At 63.9% G+C, this 15,178-nt stretch overlaps 2 protein-coding genes across 4 annotated transcripts; both read right to left on the bottom strand.

The window, feature by feature from the left end:
* Positions 1–333: 333 nt before the first annotated feature.
* SLC39A4 (solute carrier family 39 member 4) lies at positions 334–4,653 on the bottom strand. Its single transcript, XM_032848292.1, has 13 exons — positions 4,462–4,653; positions 3,701–3,982; positions 3,662–3,664; positions 3,054–3,249; positions 2,786–2,937; positions 2,524–2,695; positions 1,976–2,148; positions 1,644–1,778; positions 1,440–1,562; positions 1,180–1,234; positions 868–1,020; positions 564–751; positions 334–471 (listed from the first exon to the last, which is right to left on the bottom strand). Exons 1-13 carry the CDS (start codon positions 4,651–4,653, stop codon positions 343–345), a joined length of 1,953 nt encoding a protein of 650 aa, XP_032704183.1. The 3' UTR covers positions 334–342.
* A 5,618-nt stretch (positions 4,654–10,271) lies between these two features.
* VPS28 (VPS28 subunit of ESCRT-I) lies at positions 10,272–15,035 on the bottom strand. Of its 3 annotated transcripts, none has more exons than XM_032848353.1 (11): positions 14,948–15,026; positions 13,411–13,436; positions 12,946–13,012; positions 12,323–12,351; positions 12,166–12,203; positions 11,847–11,936; positions 11,388–11,493; positions 11,187–11,288; positions 10,682–10,735; positions 10,495–10,580; positions 10,272–10,415 (listed from the first exon to the last, which is right to left on the bottom strand). In XM_032848353.1, exons 3-11 carry the CDS (start codon positions 12,980–12,982, stop codon positions 10,298–10,300), a joined length of 660 nt encoding a protein of 219 aa, XP_032704244.1. In that variant the 5' UTR covers positions 12,983–13,012; positions 13,411–13,436; positions 14,948–15,026; the 3' UTR covers positions 10,272–10,297. The 3 variants fall into 3 exon arrangements, with proteins under 3 accessions (XP_032704244.1, XP_032704242.1, XP_032704243.1); XM_032848351.1 differs by having other exon boundaries at positions 10,495–10,586; positions 14,948–15,025; XM_032848352.1 differs by lacking the exon at positions 13,411–13,436 and having other exon boundaries at positions 10,495–10,586; positions 14,948–15,035.
* Positions 15,036–15,178: the final 143 nt, after the last annotated feature.

Genomic DNA, 15,178 nt, shown 5'->3' on the forward strand with positions numbered 1-15,178 from the left:
TACAGAGGGACTGGGGCTAGCCGCCTGGAGGGTCTCTAACCCAGTTCTCCTGGCTACTCAACAGAGCTCCAGGGCGGGAGAGAGGTACTGCCCCATCTCTCTGCCCTTCTCGGTGGGAGACACTTTCCTAACAGCAAGGAGAGCGCAGCTGGGCTCCAAGGACAAGAATGTCTTTATTGAAGGATGCTAGGGTGAGTGAGAGGGAGACTCCAAAGGCCCGGGTCTCTCTGGGGACCCCACCGCAGGCTCCACACTGGCCGGTGGGTGCAAGGGGCTGAGAGAGCCGTGGGCTGGCAGCGAGCAGCCAGGGCCCGAGAGTGGGACGCCGGGATGGGAGGACCATCAGAGGGTGATGTTGTCCTCATACAGCGACAGCAGCAGCAGGACGGTCCAGCCGCCCAACAGGCCCATGTTGTGCAGCAGGAAGAGGAGCCAGGGCCGCTGGTCCCGCACGTGCAGCATGGCCGGGAGCTGAGGAAGAGGCAGGCACTGGGTCAGTCACCAGCTCCCAGACCCTGCCCAGGTCACCCCCAGGGCAGCCGACTCCTGCCCTCCGCCCTGACCATGTCGCAGAGCGCCACGTAGAGGAAGAGGCCGGTGGCCACCGCCAGGATCCAGGCCTCGCTGTCCTCGCCGACGTCGACAGCGAGCGCCACGTAGAGGCCGGCGAAGGCCGTCAGCGCGGAGGCCAAGTTCAGCAGCAACGCCCGGCGCACCGACAGCCCCGCGTGCAGCAGGGCCGCGAAATCCCCTGCGGCGGGTGGGGCGGGGTCAGGCCGAGCGCCCCGCCCACACCCGCGCAGGCTCCGCCCCCGGCGCGACAGCCCCCCCCCCCCCCCCCCCGCGGGATCAGCCCGCGCGGCTCACCCAGCTCGTGCGGCAGCTCGTGGCAGAACACGGCCAGCGAAGTGGCCAGCCCGGTCTTCCAGGAGGACGCGAAGGCGGCGCCCATGGCCAGCCCGTCGGCGAAGTTGTGCAGGGCGTCGCCCAGCGTGATCACGTAGGGCAGCAGCCTCAGTTCTGCGGGCGCGGTGGGCGAGGGTCGGCGCCGGCCTGGCCCCCGACCCCGGCGCCCCCGGCCCCCCGGGCCCCGTCCTCCGGCCCCCAGCCCCTGGCCCGCGCTGGCGCTCCGCACCCAATCCGTGGCCCCTCATCCCTCTGGGGCTTCCCTGGGCTCACCTCGGCTCAGGCTCCGGGACCCCGAGCTCAGCAGCTCCGGACTCTCCTCCGCCACCTGGGGGCGGGGGGGGCGGGGATAGTCCACGTGGATGAGCCCCTGGGCAGGCAGGTGAGGAGGGCGAGGAGGGGCGGGGTCCCGTGACTAGCATCCGAGGCCAGGGACAAAAGCCCTGGGGTCGGAGCGGGGGTGGGGGCAGGAAGGGGTCCTTGGTATCGTTATGGGATGTGGTATGGGGTCGCTGGAGGAAGGGCCATCTCACCAGGTCGATTCGAGAGCCTTCCTGGGGCTGCTTCGTGGGCGGGAGCTCACTGGGTGCCAGCTGCAGGGACACTCCATGGCTGTGGCCACCATGGCTGTGGCTGCAGGGCCCATCCTTTGAGTCCTGTGGGAACAGTGGCTCAGGGCCTGTCAGGCCTCCACACCTGGGTCCCATCCACCCACCCACATCCAGCTCCCACCTGACCTCTGGGTCCGGGGGCAGCAAGAGATTAAAGAGGTTCTCAAACAGGAAGAACGTGTAGAGGCCACCCAGCATGGCCACAAGGCGCCAGGTGGTCTGGCCAGGGCCCTCTCCATGGTGGGTGTGTAGCCCTAGCACCTGGGGGGGACAAGGGAGCTGAGAAGGGTGCGTTAAGGCCTCCCCAGAGCCCTTTCACCACCTCCCCCCCACCCCGCCCCTGCCGGAGGTCAGGAAGAGAGAGGCTAGGGGAACAGGAAGGGCTCCAGGAGGATGGGCCTGGGAGGACTGGGCAGGGGAATTCCTGGCTGGGGAGGGAACAGAAGGCTGAGGCTGACTTTGGGTGTCAGGTGTAGGATGGCATCCCCCGTGAGCGCGCCCACGGCCATGCTCAGGAAGGTCTGGATGATGTAGTGGGAGGCCGTGCTGTAGCTGGCGCAGCTCAGAAGCAGGAGGCCAAAAATGGCACAGAGGCAGACCAGCAGTGTGGCCAGGGAGCCGTACAGATACCCTGGGGAGGAAGCCGAGGTCATGAGCTGGGCCAAGAGCCCCTCCCTCAGCCTGTCCTCCACCCCTACTTCCCAGGGGAGGGGCTGCAGGTGGGGTCCAGGAGTAAGCAAAAGCTCGCCAGGGAGGCAGGGGCGCAGGTTCGGGCCAGACCTCTGCTTACACGGATTACAGCCTGATACCCTTCCCACCTGGGCTCCCCCACATTTCCCTGTGACCCCTCTACTCCTAGACCACTTCCCCTTGCCAGCCCTAGTCAAGCTTTCCCCACCCCTGCCCTGGCCCAGTGGCCACTCTCCTCCCTGTGAGATCATCCCTCTGCACCCCCAACACCCATGGACACAGCCAGGCGGGCACTGCTGGGGAGACAGGCACTCACTCTCCGCCTGGCCGAGCTCGTCCCGAGGAGGGGTCCTGGGCTGGGGGCTGCAGGCCCCACTCAGTTGCTGCTGGAGCAGGGCAGGGCTCAGCTGGGCCCAGGACTCTGGGGTCACACCAGCCTGGTCAGACAGCCCGTACACAGCCATCACTTCCTCAGCACTCAGACACACCTGGGGGGTGGCAGCACAGGGGATCAGGGGCCTGAGCAGATCCCGGCGGACCCCATCTCTCCCCAGGACTATGGTGCAGGGGCTGCTCACTGTGTCCCACAGGCTGGAGCTGCTGTTCAGGGTGGCAAGGGGCGCAGGGCCCTGGTGGTTGGCCCCATTTCTCAAATGGCCGTGGTCACTGTGGTCACCAGGTGTCTCAGCCACTCTGCCTACCCCCAGGCGCTGCATCAAGGCCTCCAGCTCTGGCCGGGAGGACAGAATCACAAAGTCTGTATGGGCTCCAGGCCTGCCCTCCCCAGGGACATGGCAGCTGGGGACTCAGGGCACTGCCCACTCTCTGGCCCAGCTGAGGCCTCACCCGCCAGTGTGATGTTGGGAGTCTCGCCGCTGTGCTGCCGGAACACGAAGTCTACAAAGTACTGGGGCGTCGGCAGGGCGCGGAGACAGGACGCGCTGCTGACATGGTCCACCAAGGCGGCCAGCACCAGGCCAGGGCTGCTGGGAGCCCCTGCCCCTTCTGCCTCCTCCAGCAACTGAGGCAGGTCCGCGCACGCCTGGGGGAGGAGCCAGGACTCAGCCCCGCCCCCCCGCACTGTGGCCTTCCTGGCCTCCAGCTCTCCCATCGCCCCTCGTGTCCCCAGTGCCACTGACCGCAAGATCTGCCCCAACCTGGACCGAGACCAGCCTTCTCAGAACACTACCACCAACTCCCACCTACTTTAGGGCCTGCACTGGGCCCGACCCCTCCCTGTGGCCCCTATCTGATGAGGCCACCCCCTTGGGCTCCCCAGGTTTCTGCCCTGACTGGTGGTGGGCACCCACGTGTGATCCCTCAGCCTAACCCAGCTGCCCAAACACCTCCCTAGACTCCCCCAGGTACCCTGAGAAGCTTCAAGGGATGTTCTGCTCACTGCAGCCCAGCCCAGCCCCCTAAGTGGACTCCTTCCCTGCCAATCCCTTTAGAACCTTCTCGCCTACTCCTGGCCGGCCTGCCGGGGCCCTCACCTCTGCAGCGGGCCAGCCAGCAGCCTGGGCCCGAATCTTCTGCAGCAGCCTGCTCAGGCCTGGGGTGAGGGCCTTGGGGCCCTCCAAAAGGGCCAGGAGATGGTCAGCACGAGTTGCCCAGTGGCCAGCCTGCACATCCGTACACGTGCCCTTGGGGTCACTGAGGTAGAGGGCAGCAGCAGCACTGAGGCGGGCGATGTGTCTGTGCTCTAGGACGGGCCCCGAAGCAAGTCCTGGCTTCTCGGGCCTGCCCAGGGCCAGGGCGGCATCCACAGACAGGCACTGGGGGCGCACACAGGTGTCTGTGCTCAGGAAGCTGCCCACTTCCATGTGGGGTCCACGCACACCAGTCTGGCCTTCCCCCTCTCTCACCCAGCCCAGCCTCCTGGCTTCTTCTCATGCTCCCACTGCCGCCCCCTCGATCACGCGAGGCCACGCGCGCACACAGAGGCTTTGGGCAGTGGCCCCTCTATCCCTGGGTGGCTTCTTCCTGGAACCGCGGCCAATCTGATGGCCTGGGGGTGAGGGGGGAGGCTGTCCTGAAAGCCTGGAGCTGTCTGTGCGTAGCACAGCCCCCAACCGCAGGAGGGCCGGTCTGAACCCAGAGCAGACGAAGGTGGGCTCTGGCCCGCGGGCAGGACCCGGGAGCTTGGCCACCCAGCCTCCCCTCGACCCGCCTCCTGGAGTTTGCCCAGGGCCCTTTGCTTCCAGCCCTGGGGTGGAGCGGGCTGGGCTGGGGACCCGACGGGTGGGGCAGTTACCTTTCCACACGGCCCTTCGGCGCAGTGCACACGGTCCGCTAGCGTATTTAACAGGCTGCCCAGCGCCGCCCGGCCCAGAGCACCCCGGCCGGAGGACAACAGGGGTAGCAGGCGGGGAGGCCGAGCGGCTGTCGCGGTGCCCAGCAGCGAGCCGAGCAGCAGCCCCAGCTGGAGCCAGACCAGGACGGGCATGCTGAGCCCCCCCCCCCCCGCCCCCGCCACGACGCGCTTAGAGCTCTGGGCTGGACTGGGGTTGGGCTCAGACCTCTCCCCGGTATTTCCTGCCGGGCACTGTGATTGGCTGCCTGAGGCGGTGCGGGTTAACCATTCCAGCAGTGGGTCCTCCCCACCGTGGCCATCGGTTGGAGGTCAGGTCGGAGGCGCTGCCTGTCAGGGGCGAGGATGGGCCTCCCTGGGGCAGCCTTGGCACCTGCTCGCTGGGCTGTGGCTATTGGGAGCAGAGGGGCAGAGGTGGTCTCTCTCTCGAGGCCGCTGCCAGCAAGGGGGGCTGAGGAGCAGGGTGCCACCCAGCCCCACAGAGCCCCATCCCCAACGTTCTGCCTCACAGACCCTGAACACAGCTCTGCCCCACTCCCCTCCCAGCCACTTCCCTGCTTGGCTTCCTTGGCTCAGGCAGCTTTGACACCCGCCGCCCCCCCACCGCTCCCCTAGCGTTTGAGGGGGTGGGAAGGGGGGGCTCTCTCCCCCCAGGCCTGGGGTGGGGTGTCCCTGTTGTGGGTTGGATTCTGAAGGAACCGAAAGGTGCTGGCTGAGCCATGCTCCCCTTCCCAAACCCTCCAGGGGAAATTTCCTGAGGAAATGGCCAAAGCCCCGCAGCCCAAATGGGGAACCTGGGCCTTCTGCTCGCCGCCACTGGGCAAGGAAGGGTGTCTTGGGCTGGGTGGGCGGGAGCCCAGGCTTTAGGCCCAGGAGCTGGAGGGAGGGCTGTGACTCCCTGTTTTGCACCTGCCCCTCCCTTTTAGCTCCCTCCCTGGTCTTTGAACCCATTGGCTTATCTCTGCCTGGTTGGCAATGCAGGGGGAGGGGCCGGCCCCTCCTGGAGCCCGTGGGTCCCCTTACCCCCTGGTGCAGCCAAGCACTGACCCTGAGCCCTGTGAGGTGTGGCTGGGAGCTGCAGGGCCTCTGGGAGCCTAGACCTGAGGACTCTGTCCCCAGAGTCCTGTGGTGCCCAGGGCAGGGCATCCCACTGAGCACAGTGTCTTGGGCCCGAGGTCACCCCCCACCTACACATGTGCTGGAAGGCGCCACACCCAGACCACACAGCAGTCTTATGTCTCTGGGTCCTGAGAGGGAGCTGGGCCAGAGAAGGGGAAAGGAACTTCCTGCGGGGCGTACAGGGCTCTCGGAGCTCTGGGTCAACAAGCGGAGAAGCCGGGGCCGATTCGGGCACAGTTCTGAGGACCAGGGGCCCAGAATGGCCTCTTTCCTACCCCACTGCTCTGGGGCCCCTGGAACGGTGGAGCAGGAGTCTGGCACCTGGCTGCTGCCTCAGGCCATCCGCCGGCCAGCCTGCGAGCTCAGGCGAAGAGCGCAGACCAGCCATGCAGCCCGGCCTTCCCGGGTCCCGGGGCCGAGTGGCAGAGCTGGGGGAGCCCTTGAGAGGCAGGCATGTGGCTTGTCCCTCGCAGCCCCTCTGGCCTCAGTAACCTTCGTGCTGGACCACGTTCCCTTCCTTCGTGTGGCTTTCCTGACGCATGGGGGAAGAATGACACACAAAGAAGTCAACTGTCAGAACGGGAGCAGGGGACGACAGCTGGACTTTGGCCCGGAGCCGGGGAGGACACGGGAAGGATCATGGCCCAGGACAGCTCCTCAGTCCCGTATTTGTTAGATACAGGACAGCAACAAAGGAAAAGAAACGAAGGTGAAACCTGGAGGTCAGGTCGGAGGCGCTGCCCGTCGGGGGCGAGGATGGGCCTCCCTGGGGCAGCCTTGGCACCTGCTCGCTGGGCTGTGGCTATTGGGAGCAGGAGGGAGTAGTAAGCAGGAGGGAGCGTGAGTCATGTTGGTCGCAAGTCTTAGAGGTGAAGGAGGTAAACCGGGGGAGGAGTGGGGCATCTCCGGTCCAGCGGCTAAGATCTGTAGTGGCACAAACGCACTTAAAGGGATTCCCTGAACAGAGGCATTCTCGGAGGCAGGGGAGACAATGAAAAAGGGAAGTGGGCGGCGTTCCCAGCCGCTGGGCCTCAAGGACGGACTACCCGCTCCCCCGAAGGCCTGCTGCAGGTACAGGTTCTTCTCAAGGTCATCTTTAAGCTGCGTGACCAGTATAACTCCTCATCAGTTAAAGTTATAGTTTAAAGCAGTGTATTATTCTGAGGGACGGTTACAGCGTTGTGTCCCCCGCCACCTCTCCCAGCAGATGCCTTCCTGCCCAGCCCAGAGCAGCCAGAGAGCATGTCACCAGCCCCCCTACACATCTGACAGCTGCCTGTGCCACCCCGCACCGCCCCCGCACCGCCCCCGCACCGCCCCCGCACCGCCTCCGCACCGCCCCCGCACCGTGCGCCGCACTGTCCCATCATCCAGCAAGCACACGGCAGCCACTGCTGTCCAAACACACCCTCATTCGCAGTGTTCACAACCCCAGCAACAGAATCATGGGGTGCCCGCCGAAGGACGAATGTGGTCTGTGCTTGCAAGTGGGATATCATTCAGCCTTCAAAAGGAAGGACATTTCTGGGTGCCCGGCTGGCTCTGCTTGGCAGAGCCTGTCACTCTTTTTTTTTTTTTTTTAAAGATTTTATTTACTTGACAGAGATCACAAATAGGCAGAGAGGCCGGCAGAGAGGGAGAGAGGAGGAAGCAGGCTTACCGCTGAGCAGAGAGCCCGATGTGGGGCTTGATCCCAGGACCCTGAGATCATGACCCAAGCTGAAGGCACAGGCTTTAACCTCCTGAGCCACCCAGGTGCCCCAGAGCCTGTCACTCTTGATCTCAGGGTCATGAATTCAAGATCCACATTGGGCATGGCACTTAAAAAAAATGGGGGGGGAGGGGAGGAAATTGTGACACATACACAACATTGAGAAATACACCAACCACAGAAAGACAAACCTGTGTGACCCGTTTGTGTGAGGTGCTTGGGGAGCCCGAGGGACTGGAAGAGGGACGGTGGCTGTGAGGGACTGGGGGCCGAGGAATGGGGAGCTAGTGTTTGTTTTCTGAAGACAGACTTTCCGTCCGGGAAGTTGGAGAGAGCTCTGGGCTTCGATGAGACAGGACGCATGGCAGTGTTACTGTACGTCATGCCACCGAGCTCTACAACGGTTCACAGAGTTGGGCCCCTGGCAGGCTCCAGTGGAGGAGCCTGGATCTCAGGGTTTTGAGTTCAAGTTCTACGTTGGGTGTAGAGACACCTTAAAAATAAAATCTTCGGGGTGCCTGGGTGGCTCAGTGGGTTAAAGCCTCTGCCTTCGGCTTGGGTCATGATAGAGCCCCTCATTGGGCTCTTGCTCGGCGGGTAGCCTGCTTTGCCCGCTCTCTGTCTCTGCCTGCCTCTGCCTGCTTGTGATCTCTGTCTGTCAAATAAAATCTTTAAAAAACTAAAAATAAAATCTTCAAAAAGTATTTAAAATGGCAAATTTTATGCTACATATTATTACAATTTAAAAAAAAAAAAGGGCACCTGGGTGGCTCAGTGGGTTAAGCCTCTGCCTTCAGCTCAGGTCATGGTCTCAGGGTCCTGGGATCGAGCCCCAGTGGGAAGCCTGCTTCTCCTTCTCCTGCTCCCCCTGCTTGTGCTTCCTCTCTTGCTGTGTCTCTTTCTGGCAAATAAAATCTTCGGGGGGAAAAAAAAATAGACCAAAACAACCCTCCCTGCCCCTTCAGCTGCAGTTGACAGCAGGAACTGTGGTTTCTAAGTCTGGTGGTCTCTGCCTCCTGGCCCCTAGTCTTGTCACGGTCCCCAAAAGTTCCCCAAAGCTACACGGGCCAGACCCGAGTGGAGCTCCTCCTCCTCCTCCCGGCCCAGGACCCACTGGCTCCTCATTGCCTCTGGCCTCTCCGGGCTTCCTGGGCTGCAGATACCCTTTCTTTGGCTCCTTTGCCTGTCTCTTCCCAACCTGCGAGCGTGACAGTGCTGGTCCTTGGGCCTCTTGGATAGAATTCCTGGTTTTCTGCCCTGGAGATGTCAAGCCTTCATCTTCCCTCTGGAACTCCCACTTCCGATGTCCAGCCACCCGCTTGACAAGCCCCCTGACCAGCTGGCCCAAGTCTGAGTCGGCCTCAGCAAACCTCGTTGGCTGCTCTCTCTCGAGAGCCTGTTCCTGCAGGTGTCCGCGTGTCGCCAGGACCCCTCCAGCCGGCTGTTCTGGTGCTGGGCCAGGTTACTCCCTGCCCAGTGCATCCAGCCCACGTCAACACCATGTGTGCGACATACAGCAAAGTCCACACCCACGACCCCAGGGCCCCTCTTTGCCTGCTGTTGATCCTGCCCCCAACCCCACCAGTCGCCTCTCTACCGACTTTGCCTGGTAAGACCCAAGGAATGTGCACGCCTCTGCTGGGAGGACCCTGCTGGCACCCGGGGCTCCGGGTACAATCCCAAGGCCTCCCCCTGGCCTCCCCACTCTCCTTGCCTGCTCTGCTGTCCTGACTGTCCCATGTGGAACAGCAACCTCCACCCGCACCTCATCTCCATCTGAAACACTCCATGCCTTTTTTTTTTTTTTTAAAGATTGTATGTATTTATTTGACAGAGATCACAAGTAGGCAGAGAGGCAGGCAGAGAGAGGGGGAAGCAGGCTCCCCGCTGAGCAGAGAGTCCGATGCGGGGCTCGATCCCAGGACCCTGAGATCATGACCTGAGCTGAAGGCAGAGGCTTAACCCACTGAGCCACCCAGGCGCCCCTCTACGCCTGATTTCAATGCCACAGACACCCAGAAACACTACTAGGAAAAGGAATACTATGAGCTCTGGAAGGTCCCTTAGCCCATGCCAAGGTCTGGAGCCTTGGTCTTGTGGTCTGTGGCTGCCTGTCCGTGGGGATGTGGGCTGACGCAGCGCTGCAGGTGAGTGCCGCCTGCGGAGCTGGTATGACCAACGTAAGTGATCCAGCTTCGGCCTTTGAACGCCCACGTCCTCACCGGCAGACCGGAGCTACCGCCGGCCCGGGAAAGACAGGCCGAAGGGGTCCTGGGGTACCCACCACCCCAGCCTTGCTCCTGACGGAGGAACACCCTCTTTGGGGGTTAGGACAAACCGCCTTCCCCATCCTACCCCATCTGTTATCTACTGGGGCCCTGGTGACCCAGGAGGAGGACAAAGCCCTGTGCTGGCCTGTGGTGTCTCCCAGGGTGGGGAGAGAGAAGAGGAGCAGCACAGCAGCCTCTGTCTGCAGCCAGCTGGGCCCCCAAGTGCCCAGAGCTCTCAGATGAAGGGGGGACGCAGAGGTGGCGGGCAACTTCCCATGTGGTCAGAGTCAAGCCGTACATGGCCCAGGTGAAGTCTCGCCTCTCTCCTGTCCGCCGAGTGCCCACTGGAGAGGCTGCAGGCCCTAACCTGGAGCTCAGAACCTGCCCTGACGAATGGGCTGTGTGTTCAGGGCCTACGTGCTCCAGTGAGACAGGATTCCACCCTGCGGCCCAGAGGGAACACACGTGGGCCGCGCAGACCCGGTTGGGGGAGAGCAGGTCGCAGGAGCAGGGAGGTCGGAAAGTGTCTTTATTGTGGGGAGGGTGGGAGGAGATAGGGTTGAGACCCCAGGGACGGGCACCCAGATGGAGCCATCTGGGCGGCAGGACACTGGAGGACTACCCGGGCGACAGGCCCGTGGCGCACAGCAGAGCCCCCGGGGACCCCGGGCCCGGCAGCTCAGGCGTGCAGGAAGCGGTTGAAGGCGTTGTAGGCCGACTCCAGATCGAAGAGCATCTGGCGCACCTGGGAATCGTCCAGCTCGTCGGAGGCCGACATGCCGCTCAGGGTCTGCAGCCTGGGGGAGCGCAGCGTTGAGGGCGTGCGGGGCCTTCACGGTCCCCGACAGAGGACGGGGTCAGGGCAGGGCTCCTCACCACTGGTTCACAGTCTGGCGGCCCTCGAAGTCCGGGGGCAGGTGACTCATGCGATGCATGGTCTCCATCAGCTCCCGCAGGTCAGGCTGGATCTGTGGACGGGATGGCGGGCTTCCTGCACTGGGAGCCCTCCCCTCCCCACCGCCACGCCACCCCTCCGTCCCCCGGTCCCCGACGGGGGCCCCACCTCATCCATGGCACGGATCTCCAGGCGCAGCTTGTCCATCACTGTGATGAAGAGCTGGGGACAAGTACGAGCGTGTGAGCCTGGGGGCCGAGGGTGGGGGACCATCTGCAGGCGCAGGCTGGCCCCCACACAGCCCCTCTCGGGCCTTGAGAAGCCCCTGGCTCCCTCCTCGACGCTCTGGTTGCTTGGGTCCCTGCTGCACCCGTTCCCACAGCCTGTGAGGTCCTCCACGTGCCACCTGGCCCACCTGCTGCTGTCCGTGGCCCTGCTCTGGCTGTGCCCCCCAGGGCGGTGGGTGCATGGGAGCCCCGGCTGGGCTGACCCTGGGTGTGTCCAGGGAGGAAGACCTTCCACCCCTTTTGTTCCAAGCTATGGAGAGCCCTGCCTGAGGGGTGTGAGCGCTCTGCAGCTCTAGGAGCCCTGGGCTTCCGTGGCCATGTGTGGCCGCAGTGGGCGGCAGGGGCCCTCCTGACCATCCCGCAGCCCCCGCAGTCTGAGGCCGCACCGAGACCACGTCGGCGATGCAGCGGTTCAAGTTGCCCTTGTCATCCTTAATGGTGATGGGTCGGTCCTCCCTGATCCTCTCCATGGCGAGCGGGCAGTCCAGCTGAGGAGCAGAGCTGCCGTGGGCACTGGGGCTCCCAGGCCTGGCGCCCTCCCAACAGCTCCCCTCCCCACGCCCTGCTCCCTCGACCTGCTCACTCACACGGAACTTGCGGCAGAATTCATCAATAGAGCTGATTTCTGCGCCCTGAACCTGCCGGAAGGCGGCTTTGTACTGGACCAGGAGCCGGGAACACGCGGCGGTGTATCTAGGGAGAGGGCCAGGCTACTGCCCTCAGCACCAGGCTGGCCCAGCCCAGCAGTCCTGCTCACCCTCGGCCCATCCAGACACAGGACAGCTCTCCTGGAGGGCTGAGTGGCAGAGCAGAGACGGGCCACCGAAGGCTGCGGCTGCCCTGGAGATCTAGACAAGAGCGCTGGGGAGGAGAGGAAGCAGAAAGGAGGGGGCGGCCCCCACGGCCCCCACACTGATGTGAAACCGTATGAAGCCCCAGCCCCGGCCTCAGTGCCCTGTTCTTGCTTCCCGCTGAGCACCCGGGCCCCGGGCAGAACAAGCCTCCCACGACCGGTGCTCAGGACTGGCGCGAGGACAGAGGCTCACTCGTTGGGGGTGACGCAGTCCTTGATGTACGCCTTCTCCAGGGCCTGCACCGTCTTCACTACGGCGAACAGCTCGGCCATGTTGTCATACCTGAGGGCAGCGTGTCCATCAGCCGTGGCTGCAAAGCCCCTGGCGCCCGCCGTTGCCGGGGTGAGGCTGTACTTGGGCACACCTGGCAGAGGCTCCTTGAGGACTATCCGCAGCCTGACCCCATGTCCTCCTGACCTCAGTGCGGGGGTGGTTTGGAGGCTGGGGGGCACGGCGTGAGTGCGGTGGGGGGCGGGGGGCACAGTGTGCATGTGGTGGGGGCTGGACTCACTTCTCCCGCTCCCGGGCATTCTTGTACAGCTTCACTTCCTGTCGGCGAGAGGAGGCAGTGTGTCAGCCAGCAGGACCGCATGGCCGCAGGGTCGTGGTGGGGCTCACACAGGGTCTGCTCTTGGCCGGTGCTGGCCAGGCGGGTGTCCACCGCTCACCTCGTAGAGCTCCGGCTTGTTTCCAGGCGCTGCAACAGAGCAGAGAGTAGGCTGACCACAACGGCGACCCCAGGGGGCTTGTCCACTGGCCCTGGCCCCAGCGGCCCACACAAGGGCTCACCCCATGAAAGGTCCCGAGGAGCCCAGAGGGAGCCGAGAGTGGGACTCTAATTTCCGCACGCCCCGTCTGTGGGCAGGGAGCTCCGAGGAGAACACGATCCACTGAGGTCGGGAGGCCACACGTCAGGCCTGCCCCCCCACCCCACTGCTCCTCAGCTACCTCACGATGAAGCGAGGCGACCACACCTTGCTTATGGTATAGTGAAAGGACACATATGACATCTGTCACATGCTTTGTGACCTTTCCCCTGGCTTGACTCCAGGATGCCCCACCACCACCACCCCGAGGTTCCTAGCACAGTGAAGTCGTTATCTCTGTGCCCACCTGGCCCCGCCTGGAGGTCTTCTCTGGTGCCCCTGGGGATGAACGGCACCAGACCCCAGCCGCCCACTGAGGCTGCACGGGGGAGACACGTACAGACCTCCCCACGACCCCTGGCCTCTGCAGCAGGGGTGAAAGCTTGGCCCTTTGGGTCCCTGGGCCCACCCCGAGCCCCACTCACCTCCGATGCCCGGAGCGGCGGGAATCCCGTGAAACATCCTGCAGGCTCCGGGGGCCACAGCAAAGACCTAAGGAGTAGAGCCAGCGCCAACTCGAAGGTGACCTCCGACACTCCTGGACCTCTCGAAGACTCTGCCAGCCCACAGCAGTCAGATGGGAAACACGGGACACAGGAAACTGAAAAGTCCCATGAAGAACTGCTTTTTTTGCTCTTTTTCTCGGTCTTCCTTTGCTAGGCTCTGCACCCCCACCTGCACATGCCTTACAGTACAAATAACGTCTGTCCTCACGGGTCAAGGTCAAAGAGTTAATGATTTCTTTGTGGTCTCCCAGCATAGTAGATAACTTCCAAGGAGTGACTGGGCGAGGCTGTCCCGTGCCCATTCCATCCACAGACTCTAGACGCTGTGACGCCAGGACCCCCTGGTTCCAGGGACTGATTTATGGAGGACACCTGGACACTTACCTTTGTTCTGGGCAGTTCCTGGATACCTGAGAGATATCTGGGATATCAAGTACCTGGGATACCAGACCCCAGTCCTCAGTAAAAACCTCAGACCCCAAGCAGAGGACAGACTCACTCTTCTCTCCTTTCTGAGTTTCCCAAAGGCTCCATACAGCCTCTCACTTACACACTCAGTAAACTGCTCTCACTTCCTCCTGGCTCGTGTCTGGTTCTGCGTCCTATGTGAAGGCAAGGACCCTTTTGGCGGGTCCTGCAGGAACCCCTGGGCCCTCAGACCTGGCTGGCCAACGTCATAGTGATGAACAAACAGGGCACTACCCGCTGTGGTGGGAACACCTGCTCTGCCTGAGAGACTGTCAGGACGAAGCGGGTGCAAAAGCACATCTCAGGACAGCAGGGCAGTGGCGGCAAGGGGTCAGGGCTCCCTGATGGCTACCAGGAGCCAGGAGAAAGATGAGAAGGCGGCAGCTACCAGAAGACCTGGGAAGGAGCCCTTGCGCAGAGAGAACAGCACATGTAACTTGAGGCCTTTACAGAGAAACACAGGTAGAGGAACAGACCCGTGGGGAAGATGGAGAGACGGAATGAAAGCGCACAGCCCCACAGGTCAAGAGACGGTGTGTGAGGTTCACACCAACATGGCAGAAGCTACCGATAGGCTGAAGACAAGCTCTAGAGGCTCCCAGCCACGCAGTGGGCCCAGAAAGAGAAGGCACGAGGCCCCTGGGAGGGTCCCGCCCACTCAGGAAGCTGATGCAGGGGCTGGAGCCAGTCTGACATGCGCTGGACACGAACCCACCAGGCCCACTGAAGTATCTGAAAGGGGACGTTAGTTAAAAAGGAATCAAGAACGATACCCCCGTGCCTGGCCCGACCACCGTAGGGTGCCCCTACTGCCCACTCCTGGGAGCTGGAGAAGCGGGAAGAGGAAGCGGCCCTGCGGGGGTGTGTGTGGAGGCTGCCGAAGTCAGAGAGGCCCAGGCCAGCCGGGCTGAGCCGGGTCACACGCGGGGCGACCAACAGGGAACGGAGAGAGCAAGCAGCGCGGCTTGCGCCCTGCGGTGGCCGGGAACGGAGGCTGGGAGGAGGCGGTGCGGTGCAGCCAAGGAGCGCGCGTGCGAGGGAGGGTGTCCTCTGGGAACGCGGATGAGGGACAAGAGCCCCCTGGGCGGCGGCAGGGAGACTGTCCAGCCGTCGTTCCGGGCCGCCAAGAGCGGGGGCGCGCAGCGAGCGCCCGCAGTTCCACGGGGGACTCCACTCGGGCGCGGAAACTGTGCGGCCCGAGGACCCGAGAAGCGAGTTTCCCCACGATGCCCACGCCTGGTCTCGAAGCTACCGCCTGGGCAGCTACCGGGTCCGCGCGAGCAAGGAGGCGGCCCGAGCGCGGCGCACCCGGGGAGCCCGGCCTGCGCGCGGGGCCCGGCGCGGCTCGGGACCGAGACGCGGGAGTCACCCCGAATGACTGCGGAGAGGCCCTCCGCGGTGTGACGGCGCCCGCGACCCTTTCCCCGCCCAACGCCCCCCACCAGCCGGGTACCTGGGCCGACTAGGCCGGTCGGGGACACGGCGCCGCGGTGAGCGCCCCGGATCGACCGCTCGGCGCTCCCTTGTACGTCTGCGCCTGCGCACGCCTCTCCCCCAATCGACCATCGCCCGACGAGCGCGCATGCGCGCGTCGCAACCGGGTGGGCTCCGCCCCCTGTGGCCCGCGAGGCGGGAAGAGGCTAGCGCAGGGGAAGGTGTGGGCTTCGTGCCCCCGACCTCCGAG

The sequence above is a fragment of the Lontra canadensis genome, unplaced genomic scaffold (genome assembly GCF_010015895.1).
Source record: "Lontra canadensis isolate GAN:19392208 unplaced genomic scaffold, GSC_riverotter_1.0 scaffold201, whole genome shotgun sequence".
In the NCBI taxonomy this organism is placed as follows: Eukaryota; Metazoa; Chordata; class Mammalia; order Carnivora; family Mustelidae; genus Lontra; species Lontra canadensis.

Bases quoted from the DNA above. Each gene is read 5' to 3' on its own strand.
- SLC39A4 (XM_032848292.1), bottom strand. From the start codon at position 4,653: ATGCCCGTCCTGGTCTGGCTCCAGCTGGGGCTGCTGCTCGGCTCGCTG. The intron at 2,938-3,053 runs GTGAGGCCTCAG...CCTCCCGGCCAG, and splicing joins TCCCAACATCACACTGGCGG to AGCTGGAGGCCTTGATGCAG. The intron at 1,779-1,975 runs GTCAGCCTCAGC...TGTCCCCCCCAG, and splicing joins TCCTACACCTGACACCCAAA to GTGCTAGGGCTACACACCCA.
- VPS28 (XM_032848352.1), bottom strand. From the start codon at position 12,982: ATGTTTCACGGGATTCCCGCCGCTCCGGGCATCGGAG. The intron at 11,937-12,165 runs GTGAGTCCAGCC...CGCTGCCCTCAG, and splicing joins AATGCCCGGGAGCGGGAGAA to GTATGACAACATGGCCGAGC. The intron at 10,416-10,494 runs GTGAGGAGCCCT...GCGCTCCCCCAG, and splicing joins CGCCAGACTGTGAACCAGTG to GCTGCAGACCCTGAGCGGCA.